Here is a 19,349-nt window from a genome sequence, read left to right on the forward strand (position 1 = left end):
AGGCTGAGAGCTAAAGAATTGATGCTTTCAAACTGAGGTGCTGGAGAAGACTCTTGAGAGTTCCTTGGACTGCAAGGAGATCAAATAAGTCAGTCCTAAATGAAATCATGGAGTAGGCAATGGCACCCCACTCCAGTACTCTTGCCTGGAAAATCCCATGGATGGAGGAGCCTGGCAGGCTGCAGTCCATGGTGTCCTGAAGAGTTGGACATGACTGAGCGACTTCACTTTCACTTTTCACTTTCACACATTGGAGAAGGAAATGGCAACCCACTCCAGTATTCTTGCCTGGAGAATCCCAGGGATGGGGGAGCCTGGTGGGCTGCCGTCTATGGGGTCGCACAGAGTCGGACACGACTGAAGTGACTTAGCAGCAGCAAAGGAAATCAACACTGAATGTTAATTGGAAGGACGGAGGCTGAAGCTGAAGCTCCAATACTTTCACTGCCTGATGCTAAGAGCCGACTCATTGGAAAAGACCCTGATGATGGGAAAGATTGAAAGCAGGAGGAGAAGGGGACGACAGAGAAAGAGCTGGTTAGATAACATCACTGACTCAATGCACATGAATTTGAGCACACTCCGGGAGACAATAGAGGACAGAGGAGGCTGGAGTATTGCAGTTCATGGGGTCGTAAAGAGTCAGACACCACTGAGCAATAACAGCAACAACATGGAGGCATTTCGGACAACTGGATGAAGGGCCTGCCCCATCAGAGAGCTACTGATAGCGGGTGACTTTGAGCTCTGAATGTACCATCTATCACTGCTTCAAACAGAAAAATGCTAAGGTTTTGGAGCTGCCTATCCCTAGAGACACCATGCCCTACTTGAGCATCTGTGGAGTTGTTTGGTCACAGAGAATAAGCGTGACCCACAAGGCTGTTTTTCCAAGCATCACATCACACTGTGGAGAGATATATCACTTGAGTGAGTCAACCTTCAAATGTTGACACTTATTCTTTTGTTTCAAGTAGAAATGTCTGACTTGTTTCCAGACTGAAGAACTTGGGACAAGTTGTGTTGTCCACATCCAGTGAAAGTTATCAGAATTTATATATATATATTCTCCTAGTCAACTCAAAGGCTAGGTCCTTTTTAAGTCTATGTTTAAATACTATGTTTGGCACTCTGACCTGGAAAAAGGCAGGATCTTCAAAAGAAGTCCTGCAAGAAAAGATAGGGTCCCAGATATGTCCAGTGTCCTTGGATGTGATGAGAAGTTATCATGATAGAGACAGAAAAGAGCACTGAAACAGGAGTCTGTAAACCTCAGCCTAGAGGTCAACCACCATGAAATAAGCTGGCTGGTCTGGGGCAAGTCACATTTTTGCTCTATTGCTCTCTTTGTTTGCTTTTCTATCAAAAAAGGGACGTAGAAGCACTGGGCTGATGACCTATAAGGTCCCTCCCTGTGTGAATATTATTCTGACCTTTTCTTTCATCTGTCCTTCCCCTTCTATAGGCTAGCTGCTATATTTAAAACTTGCTTGTGATGGCTGATGCTTATCTGAAACTAGAAACGTGGACAAAAGCACATTTCTGTCCCCCCAAGCCCCCTCCCGTCCCAGTAGCCGTGAGGGATTGCGTTTGGCTGCCAGGCTCACCAGCAGGAATATGGGCATCTCTTGCTGTAGCGGCAGCAGTAAAATTGCCACTCCCGATCCAGCACTGACTCGAAGTAGCGGCTCTGGAACCCTGCCACCAGTCCATTGTTGGAGCACGTCTGGTACCTGAAGAGAAGAGAAAACTCCAAATAAACTAACACCATGGTGCACAAATTCACCCCCTCCCCAAGATCTTAGCTCCCAGTTACTAAGCCAAGCCACTCTTTCAATGACCTAGATTCCTTACAATTTATTCTATTTTATGCAAATAATAAGGACTTTGTTTTATTGGTAGGAATGACATATACTCACCGTTAAAATTCAAATGATTCGAACTCTTTCAACTGGAGGAAAATTGGGAAACTCTGCTCTTGTTAGACCTCTGAGAATATGTTGTTAGATGGAAGAATGCATAAATGGATGGATACAGAGGCATCTAGAATTTTTACAAATGCAAGATTGTATTATTCATGCCATTTAAAATAAAAGATAATATAATTCACTTTGTCTAAATTGAAATAAAATGAAGACAAGGAAAAACACAACGGATTGATGAACTTCAAATGAACATTTCTTCTGCTTAAGAGCAGGTGGATTCTCTAACCGTGAGCCACCAGGGAATCCCTGAAAGCTTTCAAAAGCTCTTCCAAAGTGAGTCTTAGCTAACTGTTTTCCTGCATTTTTACCCACCTGGACATTGATCCTGTTCCCTCTTCTGAGGAAGCAGAGCAAGAATTTGTCTCTGTGTTACTACCTGGCAGTTGTTGGAATACATCCCTGCTTTCCAAGTAAAGATAAGTTTCCAGAAAATATAATAGATAAAGTAAGAATAAGTACCCAGTGCTGATAGGTCAGAGAGACCTTGCTGACACACAAACTATAAAACCATCAGTGACTGAACTTCATTTTGTTCTTTTTAATTATTGGAAATGATCTTCTGGATCATATTTAGATATATATTTGAAAATACATATATATATATATTTGAATATATATATATATATATAAAAGCATGAATGAATAAATGAATAATAAATGAATGAGAAAAAAGATGCTTTCTGACTAGACATGAAATATATTTAGTATCTAGTTTGATCAGATTCAAACAGGGCCTTCCCAGGTGGCTCAGAAGGTAAAGAATCCGCTTACGATGCAGGAGACCTGGTTCAATCCCTGGGTCAGGAAGATCCTCTGGAGAAGGAAATGGCGACCCACTCTAGTATTCTTGCCTGGAGAATCCCAAGGACAGAGGAGTTTGTGCGCTATACCCCATAGGGTCTCTAAAGAGTTTGATGCATCTTAACAACTGAGCACATATTCAAATATGTGTTTATTTATCCCTTCATCCAACAAACTTGTACCTCATCACTACTCTGTATCAATCACTGTGCTTCTGTGTTGAAACAAAAATCAAGAAAAGGGCTTGGTACTCAGTCAACATGCAAGCTGTCTCGAACTCCCTGTTCCCAGGACTTGCAAGAAGTTCTGACAAACCTTAGAAAGCTCAGCTATAAGATACAAATAATGCAAGTTAAGATGTACATTGAGACCTATGCCCGTTGATGACTTAGCCTTCTTTGCTCTACCATTGCTCACATCTCAGCTTTGGAAAGCACCTGGTACATTTCAGGAAGTCATACAGTTGGAATGGATGACTAAGGTCTGAAGGGTAGCCTCGGGGGCTGATTTTCCACAATGGTTTATTCTATCCTAATTCTAGCCATGCTAGTGAGATGCAACTTCAATAAAAAGCTCTAAGAGTTGTAAACAAAGCTCATATGTGTCCAAAGAGTGATGGCACAGCAAACTGGAACTCTCTGTGATCTTTCTCCATCACTAAAAGTTTGCCTCCCTCTAAATCAGCCCTGTCAGAACTGAACCAGGCTTTCCTGGAATTGTTGTTCCACTGTCTTGGCTTGTCCTGGGCACTCAGACTGTCACAGGGACAGCATTCCCATGATGGTAAGTTCCCATAAGCAAAAATAAATGTAACAAGATAAGCTGAAAGGTTTCGGTACCAGTTCTGAAGCCCATCCAAGTTCCATGAATTCTCTGCCGGCTGCCAACCAGGCAGCTGACCCCACAGTCCTGTAGGGGAAGTCTGTGTGTGTCACTGTCTCAAACGCCGCCTAAAATAACACTGCCTTGTGAAGATTATTTAGACACTACTTGCCCAGGGCCCAAGGACATATGATGAAAGCTAGTTAACCAAACAGAGCTCACCTCCCCCCGTTTCTATCCCACTGCTTTCACATTTTGGTAGAGTGAGCCTGTACCAGAGCTTGGCAGTGCATGTGGCCAATGTGATGAAAGTATTCCTTCTAGAATTGGATTTTTGTAAGGGGACATTTTCACATTCATGTAGAAGCAGTATAGCAGGGTAGTTAAGAGCATAGGCTATGTTGCTGGACTGCTACTCCAACCATTCCTGACTGTATCACCTTTGACAGGCTTCATACCCTCTAAAGGCCTCAGTTTTCTCATCTGTAAGAGGGGCATACTAACAGTATGTACTTATTAAAGTTACTGTGAAGACCAAATGAAGCAATGCATAGGCAACTCCGGGGCTTCCCTGGTGGCTCAGATAGTAAAGAATCTACCTGCAAAAGAGGAGATGTGGGTTTAATCACTCATGCAGGTCAGGAAGATCCCCTGGAGAAGGGAATGGTTATCCACACCAGTATGGTTGCCTGGAGAATACCCTATGGACAGGGGAGCCTGGAGGGCTACAGTCCATTGGGTTGCAAAGAGTCGGACACGGACTCTTTTGCTTCTCTAAAGCAAAGCTCACAGAGGTTGGCTGTCCTAATTGCTGATACATCCACCCCGCAGCACAGTTACTTGAGTACTTATTGCTGCCAGTAGATGGTAAAGTCCTTAAAGGAGAAAGATCACTTAATCTTCAGTTTTAATTCCCACAGGGCCTGACATGGGAGTCCAGCAAATGTGTCATGAAAGAATGAATGAACAAATGAATGATCATGGAAGAATGAATGAACAAATGAATGATCAGGGCAACTTCCATTACCAGAGGCGGAATGCACTTCTTTTGTCTTAATTTTTGGTTGTGTCGGGTCTCAGTTGTGGCACTCAGGATCCTTGTTTCGGCATGCAGGTTTCTCTCTAGTTGAGGTGTGCTGGTTCCTTTGTCCTATGACATGCGGGATGTCAGGTTCCCAATCAGAGATTGAACCCTCATTGTCCTGCATTGCAAGGTGGACTCTTAACACTGGACCATCAGGGAAGTCCCCCAGGATGCACTTGTAAGAGTCCATCATTCAAATCCAAGAGGGACTCTGAAACTCTCTCCAAGCAGTTCTCAGAAACTCAGATGAGCAATACCTCTTCCCACTTCTAACTTCTCCTTCAGGAACAGAGCCTGCTCCAGGAAGAGGGTGCAAAATGAATGTAGCTTTGAGCGTTCCTCTCCTCCACTCCTCTCCCTTTCAATCACCTTTTCAAAACATACTTAATAAGATCCACCTAAAGATTTGGCCACAAACTGCAGGATTCCAAACACAGGAGCCAGGCAGGTGAGAAGGGGAATGAAGGGAGCTTATCAACAGGAGGGGAGGGAGGGGGAGTTGGAGAAAGCTTGCATTACTAAAGTGATTCAAATTCAATTTTCTTTTTTTTTTTTAAGTTGTGGAAAAGACATCCTTGAGGCTCTGCTTCACTGCCCGGTGCATGGCTGTTGTTCTTGAATGGTCGGCAGAAAAGAGGATGGGCCCAAGACTGCAGCTTTTCTGGTAAAGGATGATAGGACCCAGCTGAGCCCCAGGCACAGGTCCCCTGAGAACATTTCCTCAGAGTCTGAGGGCCCTGGGGTTCCTTGCTTCTGGACTCTCTCCTCTCCCTTTGAAAAGACATTCTTTCTCATCAACCCTTTGAAGGCTGGAGGCTCAGATTCACAAACTCGAGCACTGTGAGCCCTGTTCCACCTGACACTGGAGACTTTCTAGAAGGAAAATCACCAGGCAGTTGTTCCTCTTCTGACAACAATGGTCATGGACATTTTCTGAGAAGATGGCCTTTCTGAAAGTGGTTTCTCTTAACAAAATGTGGAAGCAACAGGATTCAGGAGAAAGAGTCCTTGTTGAGGGATTGGCAGACATTGAGTTCTGGTCCTAGCTGTGACCTTCACATTCTGTGTGGAGCCTCACCTAGGTCACTGTGAGAATCAAGTGAAATAACACCTGCAAAGCTCTTGGCCAAGATAGAAACAGGAAGAGCAAGGATCCAAACTCAGATTTTTCTGAGGCCAAAGCTCCTGCTCAGGAACTCCCAGGGAGCCCAAAATGTTGCTCCATGATGGTCCTTCTGCTTTCTGGTCCATTCTCCAGGCAGGCTTTCTCCCTGCTGCTGTGTCCTTCCCTGGGTCCAGGGCCACTGGTCAGGCTGTGTGACAGTGGCCAGGATGGGAAGCAGTGCACGTGTCTGGTTTTGCCAGTGAACTCCTCTGTGAAGTTTTAGTCTCTCTTTCCAGTCTCTGCTGGTCTCAGTCCAGACCCACAGAAAACCCAGATTCTTAGCAAGTTGGAGGTGGCATTGGGTTGAGTGGGGAACAGCGTAAGGAAAGCAGCATCAACTTGGTGAAGAGCTTTCAGAATCCCATCAAGTGGATGGGCTGATTGGGCTTGTCTCTTCTTCCAGCTCCACAGACTGTGTTTCCATGTCTGCTAGTCAGCCTTCAACTCCATGACAAAGAAGGAATACAAGCAACTTTTCCCATCGTCTAGGCCGGTGGCCACTCCCTGTGACTAGAATACCATGTGGCTCAGCCTCTTACTCCCCAACATTGCTCTTCCAATCCAGTTGGGTAAGGGTTTAAATTTCACCAAGGGAGACTCATTCCTTTAGAGTAAAGCTTTGACTCCTGTTAATTCTCTTTTCCCCAGAATATTCTTTGAGTTGCTATCAGACATGTATAACATGCTCCACAGATTTTCAGAATGTTTGTTAAGTCAACAAATATTCATTAAAATCTACTCTATGTCAAGCGCTGTACTTGGTCTGGAATGTTTTCCAGACAACTGTACTGGTAAGGGACATCAAAGATGATACAGATGTTGGACAGAAGAAATAGATTGGTACTAAAGACAAAGATGAGAAACAAGAAACTGCCTGGGGATGGTGGGGCAATGAAATGGCAAGGGACAAAGACAAACCAGTTTGGGGGCAAGTTTACTATTCAAAGGAGCTTTACAAGTTTTGGATTTTTCTCTCAAGCCCCAACAGAATGACTCCATGTCCCTTCTTGTTCTTTCTGCTGATATTTATGCCTACCTCCACAAAAATGTGGGCTTCCCTGGTAGCTCAGACAGTAAAGAATTTGCCTGCAATGCAGGAGACCTGGATTCAATCCCTGAGTTGGGAAGATCCCCTGGAGAGGGCATGACAACACCTCAGTATTCTTGCCCGGAGAATCCCCATGAACAGAGGAGCCTGGTGGGCTAGAGTCCATGGAGTCTCAAAGAGTCAGACATGACTGAGCAACTAAGCATAGCACAGTACAGCCACAAAATGGGGATGACAACTTTAAGCCTGGAGATTAAAGAGATGTTATATGTCAAGTGTCTACCCCAGAGCCTGGTACAAAGTATGTTATGAAAAGACAGAAAAGGTAGTGGTTGTTACTATTACTGTTATCAAAAATATTTGCAATTAAATGGAAGGAGAAGCTACATCTGGGCCAAGAATTGTTCCAGGTGCCTTCTACAGTCTTCCAGGGAATTGAAAATTCTTCCATTAGGAGAATTTTGTAAAGACTGAAGTAAATAGAAATCTGAAGGTATAATGTCTGGTGGATATAGGAATGAATCAGAACTTTGATCACCAAAGAAACATGCAGTCTTTCAGTATCCTGATAGAAGATTATAGGTTTTCTGTTGACTAAGTCAGACACTTTCTGTCAAGTGGTGGTTTCGGTTGGTCTAATTGGTAGCAGCACTTGTTGAAATTAGTCATCTGTTTTTCCAGAAGGAGCTCATAGTAGAGGACTCCCTTCTAACCTCACCATATACACCTCATTAACTTCTTTGGATGAAGACTGGGCTTTGGTGCAGTTGGTGGTTTTGCATTTTAATTGCTCATTATCTCTTCTGTTCTACATTATTGTACAGTACCCACTTTTCATCTCCTGTAACAATTTGTTTTAAAAATGGAATGGTTTAGTTATGCCTAAGTAGAGAATCGTATGAGGAAATACTGTCAAGAAGGTTTTTTTTTTTTTTTTTTCCGTTTAACTTCCATGGAACTTCAAAGCAATTAACATAACCAAGCTGGTGCAAATGATTCTCAACACTTGATTTGGATATTTTGAGTATGTCGATTATTTCCCACACAGTATAGCATTGATTGTTCTCAACTAATGTCTCAGTTTGATCACTATCAGATTCAACGGGTCCACTTGACCATGGAGCAATGTCCTATGAGAAATCTTTAGCACAAAACTTCATAAATCACTTCTGACATGTTTGATCAGTCACAGCACTGTCTCCATACACTGCACAAATCCATTTGGGTTTTTTTTTTTGCATTTCAGCTGCTTTTTTTGCCTTTCATGAAATCATAAAGCATAATATGCCAAAAATGTTGCTTTACTTCTTCCATCTTCAATATCAAAATGGCTGAACAAAAATTTACCAATTTTGATATTTATTTTTAAATCCACACTGATATGACAGCTATTACAATACAGTCTAACAAAATTGTTTCAAGTGACATTAAAAACAACTAAGCACTACTAGAGACATCTTATGGAAAAAACTGAACGAACTTTTTGACCAACCCAATAGTGATTTTGCCTTGCAGTATTATTGTGAAGCTCAAATAAGATTAGACCATGAGTAACTCAGGGGCATAGACTGTATGTTATTCATCTTCATATTCCTGGAGTCTGGCAAAGTTTGTGATAATATGTATTTGGTAGTGAATAAATAGGCAAATGCATGAGGAATAGTTTATAAATTATACAGCACCATATCAATTAGAATTAGGGTAACAGCACATATACGTCATACCTGCTTCATTGATTTTTCAATTGTTTCAGTCCCACCTTTGTTTTTGAAGTCTGTGAGTTTGCTTCTGTTTTGTAAATAAGTTCATTTGTATCAATTTTTTTTTAGATTACACATATCAGTGATATCATATGTTATTTGTCTTTCTCTGTCTGACTTACTTTACTTAGTATAATAATCTCTAGGTTCCTCTATGTTCCAGCAAATGGCATAAGTTCATTCTTTTTCATGGCTGAGTAGTATTCCATTGTATATATGTAGTGAGGAGAGGGGATAAATTAGGAGTCTGTGGTTAACATATATACACTACTGTAACAAAATAGATACTCAACAAGGATCTCCTGTATAGCATAGGGACATCTACTCAGTATCCTGTAATCACCTATATGAAAAAAAAATTGAGAAAGAATGTATCTATATATATATGTAATTGAATCACTTTGCTGTACACTGGAACCTAACACATTGTCCATAAGCTTTACTACAATATAAAATAAAATAAAATAATTTAAAAATGTAACCGAAGTGGTTCCCTGTGCAGGAAGATCTGCAGGCTTCTTTGTTGGGGTCACTGAGGACATTGGCTGGGGTTTGAGCTGCTCAGTGAACTAACTAGTCTTTTTTTAAGGTTTATCTTTTCTTTTTTCTTAATGTGAACCATTTTTAAGTCTTTATTGAATGTTACAATATTGCTCTTGCTGTTTATGTTCTGGTTTTTTGACCATGAGACATGTGAGATCTTAGATCCCAACTAGGGATCGAATCCACACCCCAGCATTGGAAGGTAGATTCTTAACCACTGACTGTCAAAGAAGCCCCTAACTAGTCTTATTTGATCTTTCACTACACATTTAGTGGGTCCCACAATGTGACAGTATTATTCTAGTGCTGAAAAATATGCTATACAGTGGTGAATGAGACAAAATCCTTACATCCATGAAGCTTATATTTTGAAGGGAACAAACTATAAAAATACAAACCCAGTAAGGACAAGTGCACTACAAGAAACATAAAGCAGATTGGGAAGCAGAGGGTGAAAGACATTGGTGTAGAGGAGCTGATTTGGGAAAACCAGGTGAGCGCAGTATATGCTTAACGGCCAGCATAATGAATCATGATGGACTGCTCTTTACTAGACAGGACCTTGGTCTCAATTAGAACCACACTGTGGAAAAGTGAGTTCCTGGTGTTAAAAAGGTGAAATAGAAATCTCAATTAAACAGAGTCAGGAAACCACTGCAATATTGTAAAGTAATTAGCCTCCAACTAATAAAAACAAATGGAAAAAATAAACAAATAAAATGCTACTCTCTGGGGGGTGGGGGGGAAACTAGAGTCAGGAGAGGGACCGGAAGGGGGAGGTCTCATACCCTGTGATGCTGCTCAACCAATGAGAGTTTGTCACAAGGGAACCAATGAAAAACCATGGACTCTATGTTAAATGTAGTCCTCCCAACTCCTTTTACCCCCACAAAAGCATTCTCTTCATTTTGTAGGGACTTGCACATGCCTCACCATGGCTGTAGACCCCAAATTGTAATCATTTGCTCATCCCAACCAAACCCATTGTTTTCTGGAGATATAACTGGCAGTCTATTTATTTTAGGTCAACATTTTGGTATTCCATTGGGGGATCCAGTGAAGATCCTTGATTACTTTGAGGCTTGTGAGCAAACAGATGTGGTATCCACATTGAACTTGTTGATGCTCACTGCTTTTCTAACTGACCCTGAGATTTTTAAGCAAATCTTTCTCCTGGATCTGAGCTTCACCCTCGTTGCATTTTGAAGCTTTCCAGGTTTTATTCAGGATCTGTTTTAAGGTTTTATCTTTTCCGGTTAAGACCTTGTTCCCGTATGACAATATTCATTTGGCACTTTGACTCAATTTTTGAAATCAGACTGATACAGCTGGAAGTGGCTGGCCATCAGCCCATTCCTTGGGAAGGGTGGGGGGGCTGTCCTACTGGAAGTATGCTGAGTAGCTTCCTGTCTCTCTCACGGCCAGACTGCTGTCTTAGAACTCGCTGATACTAGACCTGCATGCAGTGTGGGTTATTCGAGCTAAGTTGTTTGAAAATAATTCTCTTACACTAGAGAAAACAGCTCTGAGAAAATGGTGTCCCGGTTATTTAAATATTTTGAGGGTACCCCTTCTGTACAGCGATCCTGGTCCATTTTATGTTTGACCACCAAGGTTATTCTTCATGTTCATGTCTAACTAAATTGGATTGACCTAACCAAAGGCAATTTAGAATACCAATGACCATTATGGGAGAACTTTTGAAATCCCTAAGCATACTTTTCTCAAAACCAAATTGGACAACCATCGCTCTAAATTTTCCAAAGCTAAGTGAAAAGCCTATTCTGGTGGGTATTTTGAGGCTTCCAAATATTATCAGGAGACTAAAATTGCTCCTCTGCAAAGTAAAATGTTAAGACTAATAGAGGAAAATGTTTAAAGAAAGATAACATGGCTCCCAAAGCCTCGGGTTCTTCTTCCTTGGCTTCTCTGTCTCCCACTCCAACTCTGTACCACCTTGTCTCTCTCCCTCAGCACCCCCTGCTCAGGGCCCACCCTCAGTGCCATCTGTCTCCTTCTCTATTTGGCCGTCTACACCTCCTGTGTGTATTTGTGTGCTCAGTCACTTCAGGCGTGTCTGACTCTGTGACCCTATGGACTGTAGCCCACCAGGCTCCTCTGTCCGTGGGATTCTCCAAGCAAGAATACTGGAGTGGGTTGCCATGCCCTCCTCCAGGGATCTTCCTGACCCAGGGATCAATCCTGCATCTCATGTGACTCCTGCATTGCAGGTAGATTCTTTACCGCTGAGGCCCTGGGGAAGCCCCCTATATCTCCTATAGACCTCCAACCCCCCAATACTGATTCTCTTGCCAGACTTCCTCTTTTCTCTGAAGGTCTTCCCATTCCCTTTTCCTCTGAACTGATCAGAAACTGTCTCTTTCAAATTAAGCCTTTTGGGGACCCAGAGGCTCAACCCTTAATCTCTAATATTTCCTGAACTAAAGCTGAACTGCAAGCCACAGTCAAATTTTTCCCAAAGTAACTGAAGATCCTCATAGATTTGCTGAGTACTTTAGTCATTCAAACTTATCAACCTGGTTTCTTCAACATATATCAGCCAGTTCATATGCTTGTCAGTGAAGACAATGACCAAATTCTAATGAAAATAACTAATACAGAAAACCCTGAAAGGTCTCTAGAATTGCAACTCTGAGACCAGCATACTAACTTACTATGTGTTCAGGCTCAGGCAATCACTAGCCGTATTCAGTGAGTTATTACAAGGGCTTTTCTAAAGCCTGTTGATTGGAACAAAATTCAGGCTGGCACACAAAAATTTGACGAATGTGTTTATGACTATTACAACTGACTTCAGATTATTTTTAAAGCAAATTCTGATCTTTCTCCAGATGTTGATTCCATTTGGGTAGCTCTAAACTGAACTAAAAAGCCTCTTGATGAAAGTGAAAGAGGAGAGTGAAAAAGTTGGCTTAAAGCTCAACATTCAGAAAACTAAGATCATGGCATCTGGTCCCAACACTTCATGGCAAATAGATGGGGAGACAGTGGAAACAGTGTCAGACTTTATTTTTGGGGGCTCCAAAATCACTGCAGATGGTGATTGCAGCCATGAAATTAAAAGACCCTTACTCCTTGGAAGGAAAGTTATGACCAGCATATGAAAAGCAGAGACATTACTTTGCCAACAAAGGTCCATCTAGTCAAGGCTACGGTTTTTCCAGTGGTCATGTATGGATGTGAGAATTGGACTGTGAAGAAAGCTGAGCACCGAAAAATTGATGCTTTTGAACTGTGGTGTTGGAGAAGACTTTTGAGAGTCCCTTGGACTACAAGGAGATCCAACCAGTCCATCCTAAAGGAGATCAGTCCTGGGTGTTCATTGGAAGAACTGATGCTGAAGCTGAAACTCCAATACTTTGGCCACCTCATGCGAAAGAGTTGACTCATTGGAAAAGACCCTGATGCTGGCAGGGATTGGAGGCAGGAGAAGAAGGGGATGACAGAGAATGAGATGGCTGGATGGCATCACCGACTGGATGGACATGAGTTTGAGTAAACTCCAGGAGTTGGTGATGGACAGGGAGGCCTGGGTGTGCTGCGATTCATGGGGTTGCAAAGAGTTGGACGCGACTGAGCGACTGAACTGAACTGAAACTGTGTTTAGTAACAGGCTGATCTGAGACCTCTCCCTTCTAGTAAAAAGAACTAGCATGGAATAGGAAGCTGTCCACTCCAGACTCTGTTAACCTAATATACCAGCACTCTCTTACTTTAGATGAGTCACCTAAAAGGAAGACTGCCAAAATTCTTAATCTTCAACTTCAGCAAATGAAGACCCCTAAGTGAACCCCCTCCCCTAAATTTCTGCTATTTTTGCAAAAAGTCAGGACATTGGAAAATAATTTGCTACAAATTTAAGGACTTCAGTTCCCTTCAGTCCTTTAATCGACCTTTCCAACATCCTCCCAGTCCTCAATGACTGGACTCCTGGGAACAAAAGGAGCTCATCCCAATCATCCCTCTTAACTGACTTGAAGAAAATGTGTCCAGGTTGGGGGTGAATCTCTTCCAGTTCTGACACTGGAGCCACGTTCCGGGTACTGAACCGCACAACTTAAATCAGACCTTGCCTTGTAGTACTAAAACAATTCAAACAATGGGAGATCTCTGATAAACCTCAAGAGGTTTCTGTCTCTGAATATATTCCCTTTTGTTTAGGCCTTTTAAGAGCACATATCTTTTTCCCTTATTTTCTTTTCCCTTCCCTTTATTAGGTGAAGACTTCTTAGAGAAGAATACAGGTGCAAGTGCCTGCTCAGTCTCTAAGTCATATCTGACTCTCTGCGACCTGTAGGACTCTAGCCCACCAGGCATCTCTGTCTATGGGATTTGCCAGGCAAGAATACTGGAGGGGGTTGCCATTTCCTTCTCCAGGGGAATCTTCCCAACCCAGGGATTGAACCTGTGTCTCCCTCATTGGCAGGTGGTTTCTTTACCATTGAGTCACCAGAAAAGCCAGAGAAATATACAGGACTTTTTCCTAAAAGAAGAAAATAATTCTAGAATTTGAGAGTAGTCATCAAAGCAGCCAACCAGGTGATTTAAGTGACTCTTTGACATCTTTTATTTGTTTTGTTTTTGATGGTACTAGAGCTGATTCTGGAAACAACTGATCATCTGCTTCTACTGAATCAACTACCAGCCTCTTTGTGGCAAAATCTCCAGCTGAGATCAGCAAAATTCACAGTCCACTGCACATCAAGGTTCAAATAGATCCCTTAATTTCTTTCCAGAATTAATCAATATCCAATAAGTAAAGAAGTCCTTCAAAGCATAAAAATCATATTAGATTATAAGGCTCAACACCTCATTGTTGCTTATACTAGTCCCTATATGTTATGTTATTTGCTCAGTCATATCCAACTCTTTGCAACCCTCTGGAATGTAGTCTGCCAGGCTCCTATGTCCATGGGGTTCTCCAGGCAAGAATACTGGAGTGGGTAGCCATTCACTTCTCCAGGGGATCTTCCTGACCTGGGATTGAACACTGGTATCCCACTTACAGGCAGACTCTTTACCATCTGAGCCACAGGGGATCCCAATGCTCCTGTTTTACTGATGAGAAAACTCAAGGACTGAGAGTGGAGGTTTGTCCAGAACCATTTAACCATTTTTGTACCTCAGTAGAAGCTCTCCTGAATTCCCATCACACTGAACATTTCTCAGTCAGCTGCCTCACCTCATAAAAAGTCCTTTGGCTCACTGTTCCTCGCACCACTCATTTATGTTGTAATAATCTTGACTCTGCTACTCTTTTCCCTCTGGCACTGATGAAGTTCCTCATGATTGCTTAACACTGATGGGTGACCTACTGACTCCTTGTGATGATCTTTAGGAAGTTCTCTGGGTAACTGCGATTACTCTTGGTTCACTGACAGTTCTTATTTAAAAGATGACAACGGCATATACTGTGTGGGGTATGTTATTGCAACTTCTTATATTTTTGAGGTAGTACCTTTATCTATGGCTACTTCAGCTCAACAGGCTGAATCATATGCTCTTATGTGGGCCTGTACTTTTTATCCAAGGATAAAACTGCCAAAATTTATAATAATAGTAGATATGCTTTTCGAGTAGCTCATGATTTTGGAATTTGGTGGAAGTAATGTGGCTTCCTTTTGTCCATCACGTGGCTTATCTTTGGTGAATTCATAAATTCAAATAGTCAGCTCCAAAACAAGCTGCCATTTTGAAATGTATTCTTGGGAATTCTTTGAGGACCTGGGAAAAAAGCAAATGCCAGGAGACTGAATGTTCTTCTGAATTCAGACTCCATGTAAAGCTGACTTGCCTCTTTAATCAGCCTGGTCAAATTATAGATTCACAAAATCTTTGTTGACTGCCCATGATATGCCAGGAATTTGTTTTAGATATGTGTTAGAGTTCTCTTACACTTTGGCTTGTGAGCATCACAGTACCTCTCCCTAACAGCTTACAATATGGGTTTTACACATTTTTTTCTTTTTTTCCAGAATGAGAAACTGAATGCCCAAGACCACAGTGCTCAGAGATGACAGGAAAAGGAGCTGTGAATCAAAGTTTTCTGATTCTAAAACCAGAGCTCCTTCCACCACACTCCAGCTCAGCCTTGTTCCACATGGGACCCACATGTCCTACAGCTTGGGTCAACCCAAGTTTGAGAAGATTCCCTGAGAACAACTGGGGCATGCTCTGAGATGGCAAAATGCCACTCATGGGATCAAGGTAAAGCCTCCAAGCTGTTGTAAGTGGGAGCCAGCATGCACACTTCAGAATCTGGCATCTGAAGAAGTGATTTTTCAACAGAGAAGCCCTAGCAAACAGCCATGTTACAAGTCAACTCAGCCATGATGGAAGCACTTTTTAAAGACTGTGCTCCAATTAACAAGAGTCTTTAGCAGATCCTATGCATTTTTCTCTTATCTGTGTTTGAGACTCCACCACCCCCTTTAAAACTAAGCTTGCAAGCAAATGTAGTTATACAAGGCAGCCATATTGCACAAAACTATCAACTCTTCCCCCAGAACAGATTAAGAACCTGAAGTCAACTGGAAGATATAATTGCTCCCCAGTTTATGAAAGATGTCTCTCCTGATTTTTTCACTTAAACTGGAGCCTAAACTAAAAGCAATAATCATATAACAAAAATGCCTCTGGGGTAATCGGGATCAGTCCTGGGGCAGCTGAGTCCTACTGTTTTTCGTTTGTACATTTTGGTTTTTTAAACTGTGTGATTAATGGAGGAGGAGACAGAGACAACAGAGGGTAGAACAGGGGAAAGAAAAAAAAATCATTTGACTCTGCACAATCAAAAACGTGGAGGAAGTGAAGGTGGAGGAGAGACTGTGTCTGTCAGCTTCTCATTTGATTCCCATTGGCTAAACAAAATCATATAATTTGCACTCCCTCTTGTACTTTTCTTCAAATAGTTTGGGAGTTAATGACAAACCAGTCACACGTTGGCAAGTTTGAAACTAAACACAATTTGCCTTCTCTCCCTAGCAGGGATAAACACAAAGATCAACAGAATGAAAGAACAATCCAGCTATATTTTCAGAGCCAAGCAGAGGTTAGGAGCCTTGGAGCCCTATGAGATTAGGCAGTCTAACTGCTCATTTTCCAAATGAGCTGAGAGCCTAGAGAGCTGAACCCATGGTCCAGGGTCACCAGGCAAGTTGTCTTCAGAAGCAGGATCTAAGTCCAGGCCTCCTGATTCAGAGTCCAGGGCTTTGGACTGGACAAGAAATCATCTGAGTGCTGTTTTGTGTGGCTCTAAAAGGGGGCATTAGAAAGGGGCCCCACCCATCTACCGGCCCCCTAAATTGGAGGACTAGACAGACAGTTGTAATTAGGTCATCCCTAGGCTCTGTGCCAGGCAATGGCCTGCCTACGGGAAGCCACTGGAGACTATCATTGAGGTGAGGCTGGACTCTGAGTCAGCCATCTGTCTGGAAGGGTTTTAGATAATTAAATATGCTCCCTGGAGGCAGTGGGGATGGATGAATAAGGCCTGAAGGGGCCCCCACCTGCAGCTGTGAACCGTTACCCCCATCCCTTCCGCAGGCTGGCTGAGCCCAGTTCTGGCAGTAATCAAGCTGACCCCATCCCTCCAGGACTAGCTTCTGCTGTCATCTTACAGAGCCCTCCCTCTGCAGGATGAAGAACTGCCCTGAGTCCAGTCCCTACCGCCCTGACCCATGCTGACTGAGCCCATGCAGTGGGGCAGCAGATTCTCAAGTAGCCTATCATCATGGCTAAGCACTTATGCTCTGGAGCTGAGACTCACTGGATCCAAATCCTGGATCAACCATTTTCCAGTTGAGGAAACCCCTGATCTCTAGACAGCAGTTTATCTACCTACAAAGTGACTTATAGATTTGTTCTGAGCATTAAATTAGAAAATCCGTATAAAGCACTCAGCATGGTGCTTGGCTGGGTTAAGCAATCAATGACAGCTGTTTTTATTGCTTAGAAGTCCTCTTTTCGCCTGGCTCCTCCACCCATCAGTCTTTTCCTCTTGATCTCTCATCTCTGTGCTGGTAAGAGTGACACTCAGAATTTTGTGTTTGACCATCTCTAAGCCCCAATCCACCACATGTCCACAGAGACCCCTCAGTAGAATCTCCTCTGCACAGATGCCATAGCAGCAACCAGCCAGCTGGGCTTCCTCCTCCCCAGGCCAGCCTCCCCCTGAGCCTGCCCTCACCCTCTCCCCCAACCCACTCAGTGGCCTTGCCTGCATGCAGGCTGCTGTGACTAACTGGCCTCACAGTGCATAGCTCCTGGGATAGGCTCTGACCAAGTATTACTGTGAGACAGTCACACGCCGCAGTGGAGACACAGGCTCAGGCCATTTCTGTGTCGTTAACCATGGCAGAACCTAGTTGAATGAGAAGACGTCTCCCAAAAGATTTCAGTAAACTATTTCCCAGCAGTGAAACCCATTTTAAATGCAGACAGAGAAGGACCTTGGTACTCAAAACTGAGAGGGCACATTTAATTGGGATGGCAAAAAACTATTTCATTTCACTTCTCTTGGCTTAAATTTCTTTGACCCCTCTGCCCCACTCATTAGCCTTAAATCAATATTTCTCAAACTGTGGTGAAGATTCGGTTGTTTATTTTCCCCAGTCTATTGGGTACCAATACTTTTTTTGTAAGACAATCTGAATAAATTACTACCATACTAAAATGCCATTTGCATGTCACAGCAAAGTTGAATTGCTACAAAGTTTCGTAAAGACTTTCAGTTTCTGTACTTATCTTTGGCAAACTAGTAAATGTTTCACAAAGCCATACTGGCCCCTGGACCAAACTGAGAGCCACAAAGAAGTCCATCTGCCATGGACACCCCCTCTGCCCCATCGTGAGTTTTGGTCCTGTAATGTGGTCTGCTCAGCATCGACCCTGCCACACCCGGAGCATGCAATGGAAAGGATCCTGGTAGGATCTGCCCAGTCACCAGTGAGCTCTGTTCCCTGAGGGTCAAGCCTCCCCCAGCGAGAGGGGTATGCTGCTGCATCACCAGCCGTGTGCAGCACGCCGGCTCTTACCATTCCATTCCAGCCCTGTTGATCTCCTCCCACCAGCACTCCGAAGGCTCCCCCAGGCTCTGGGGTGTGGGCATGCAGGCGTAGTTCCACTGTCTGTCGGAACCTTCCTTCTTGTTGAAGATGCTCCTCACGGCCACCACCACCTGCCCATGGGGACATTGGTAGCTGAAGCCCTGCCGGTTCAGATTCACCCACCCATCATCACTGTAGTCATGGTACTGATGATAGGAGTACCCGTAGTCACCATACTGTCCCCAGGCCACGGTGACCAGTGGCAGAAGCACCCACAGAAGAGTGAGGTCCATGCCGCCTGGGCTTCTGGCAAAAAGTGTCACCCTATGTCTGCTGGGCTGCTGGTTTTATACAGCTGCTGCGGACATGTGGCTTCCAGATGTGGGTGAGCAGGCTCCAACTGCAATGTGTCATCGTTTAAGCAAAACTTTTCGGCGCGGAAATATTGGCCATAAGTACGTTCAGTTTGTTTTAAGGTGGAATTCTAAGAGAATGTAAGGAACACGCAAATGGAAGAAACTCCCAGAGAAGGAAAAAATTAGCAGTTAGATTATAAAAGCAAATGGCTTCACACTCCTTAGAAACAGTCACATGAATAAAAGCAGTGTGTTTGTCCCTCCTCTCTTAGCACCTCACCCCTCTCTGCCCCCCACTCCACCCACCACTAGCAAATCCCCGTATTTATCCTTCAAACCACCAACCACCCTTCCAGGACCACACAAATATGCAGGATGAGATTTCAAAACACCAAAATAATAGGATGAAGGAGCAGAATCATTTAGATTTCTGTAAGTCTGGAGGCCTGCTTTTTTAAATGATTTTCTCTGTGTGTGTGTGTGGTGTGGTAAGTCACATAATATAAAACATACTATTTTAACCATATTTAACTATACAGTTCAGTAGCACCAAGTACATTCACATTGCTGTGTAAATCTCACCAACAACCATCTCCCAAATTTTTCACTTTCCTAAACGGAAACTCTGTTCTCATTAAACACTAACTCCTCATTCCCCCTCCCACTATCAGTCCGCAGCCCCTGGTCTCTGGCAGCTAACAAGGTACTTTCTGATTC

At 43.2% G+C, this 19,349-nt stretch overlaps 1 protein-coding gene across 1 annotated transcript in view; it reads right to left on the reverse strand.

The window, feature by feature from the left end:
• Positions 1-18,879, reverse strand: part of DPT (dermatopontin) — a 34,125-nt gene extending 15,246 nt beyond the window's left edge. Inside the window, exons 1-2 of the mRNA XM_043923351.1 lie at positions 18,265-18,879; positions 1,608-1,733 (exon numbers count right to left, since the gene is read on the reverse strand). Coding sequence (XP_043779286.1) covers positions 1,608-1,733; positions 18,265-18,569 — 431 coding nt within the window. The 5' untranslated portion in view covers positions 18,570-18,879. The remainder of the gene's footprint in view (positions 1-1,607; positions 1,734-18,264) is intronic.
• Between the last annotated feature and the right edge of the window lie 470 nt (positions 18,880-19,349).

Source organism: Cervus elaphus, chromosome 14 (assembly GCF_910594005.1).
Source record: "Cervus elaphus chromosome 14, mCerEla1.1, whole genome shotgun sequence".
Lineage (NCBI taxonomy): Eukaryota > Metazoa > Chordata > Mammalia > Artiodactyla > Cervidae > Cervus > Cervus elaphus.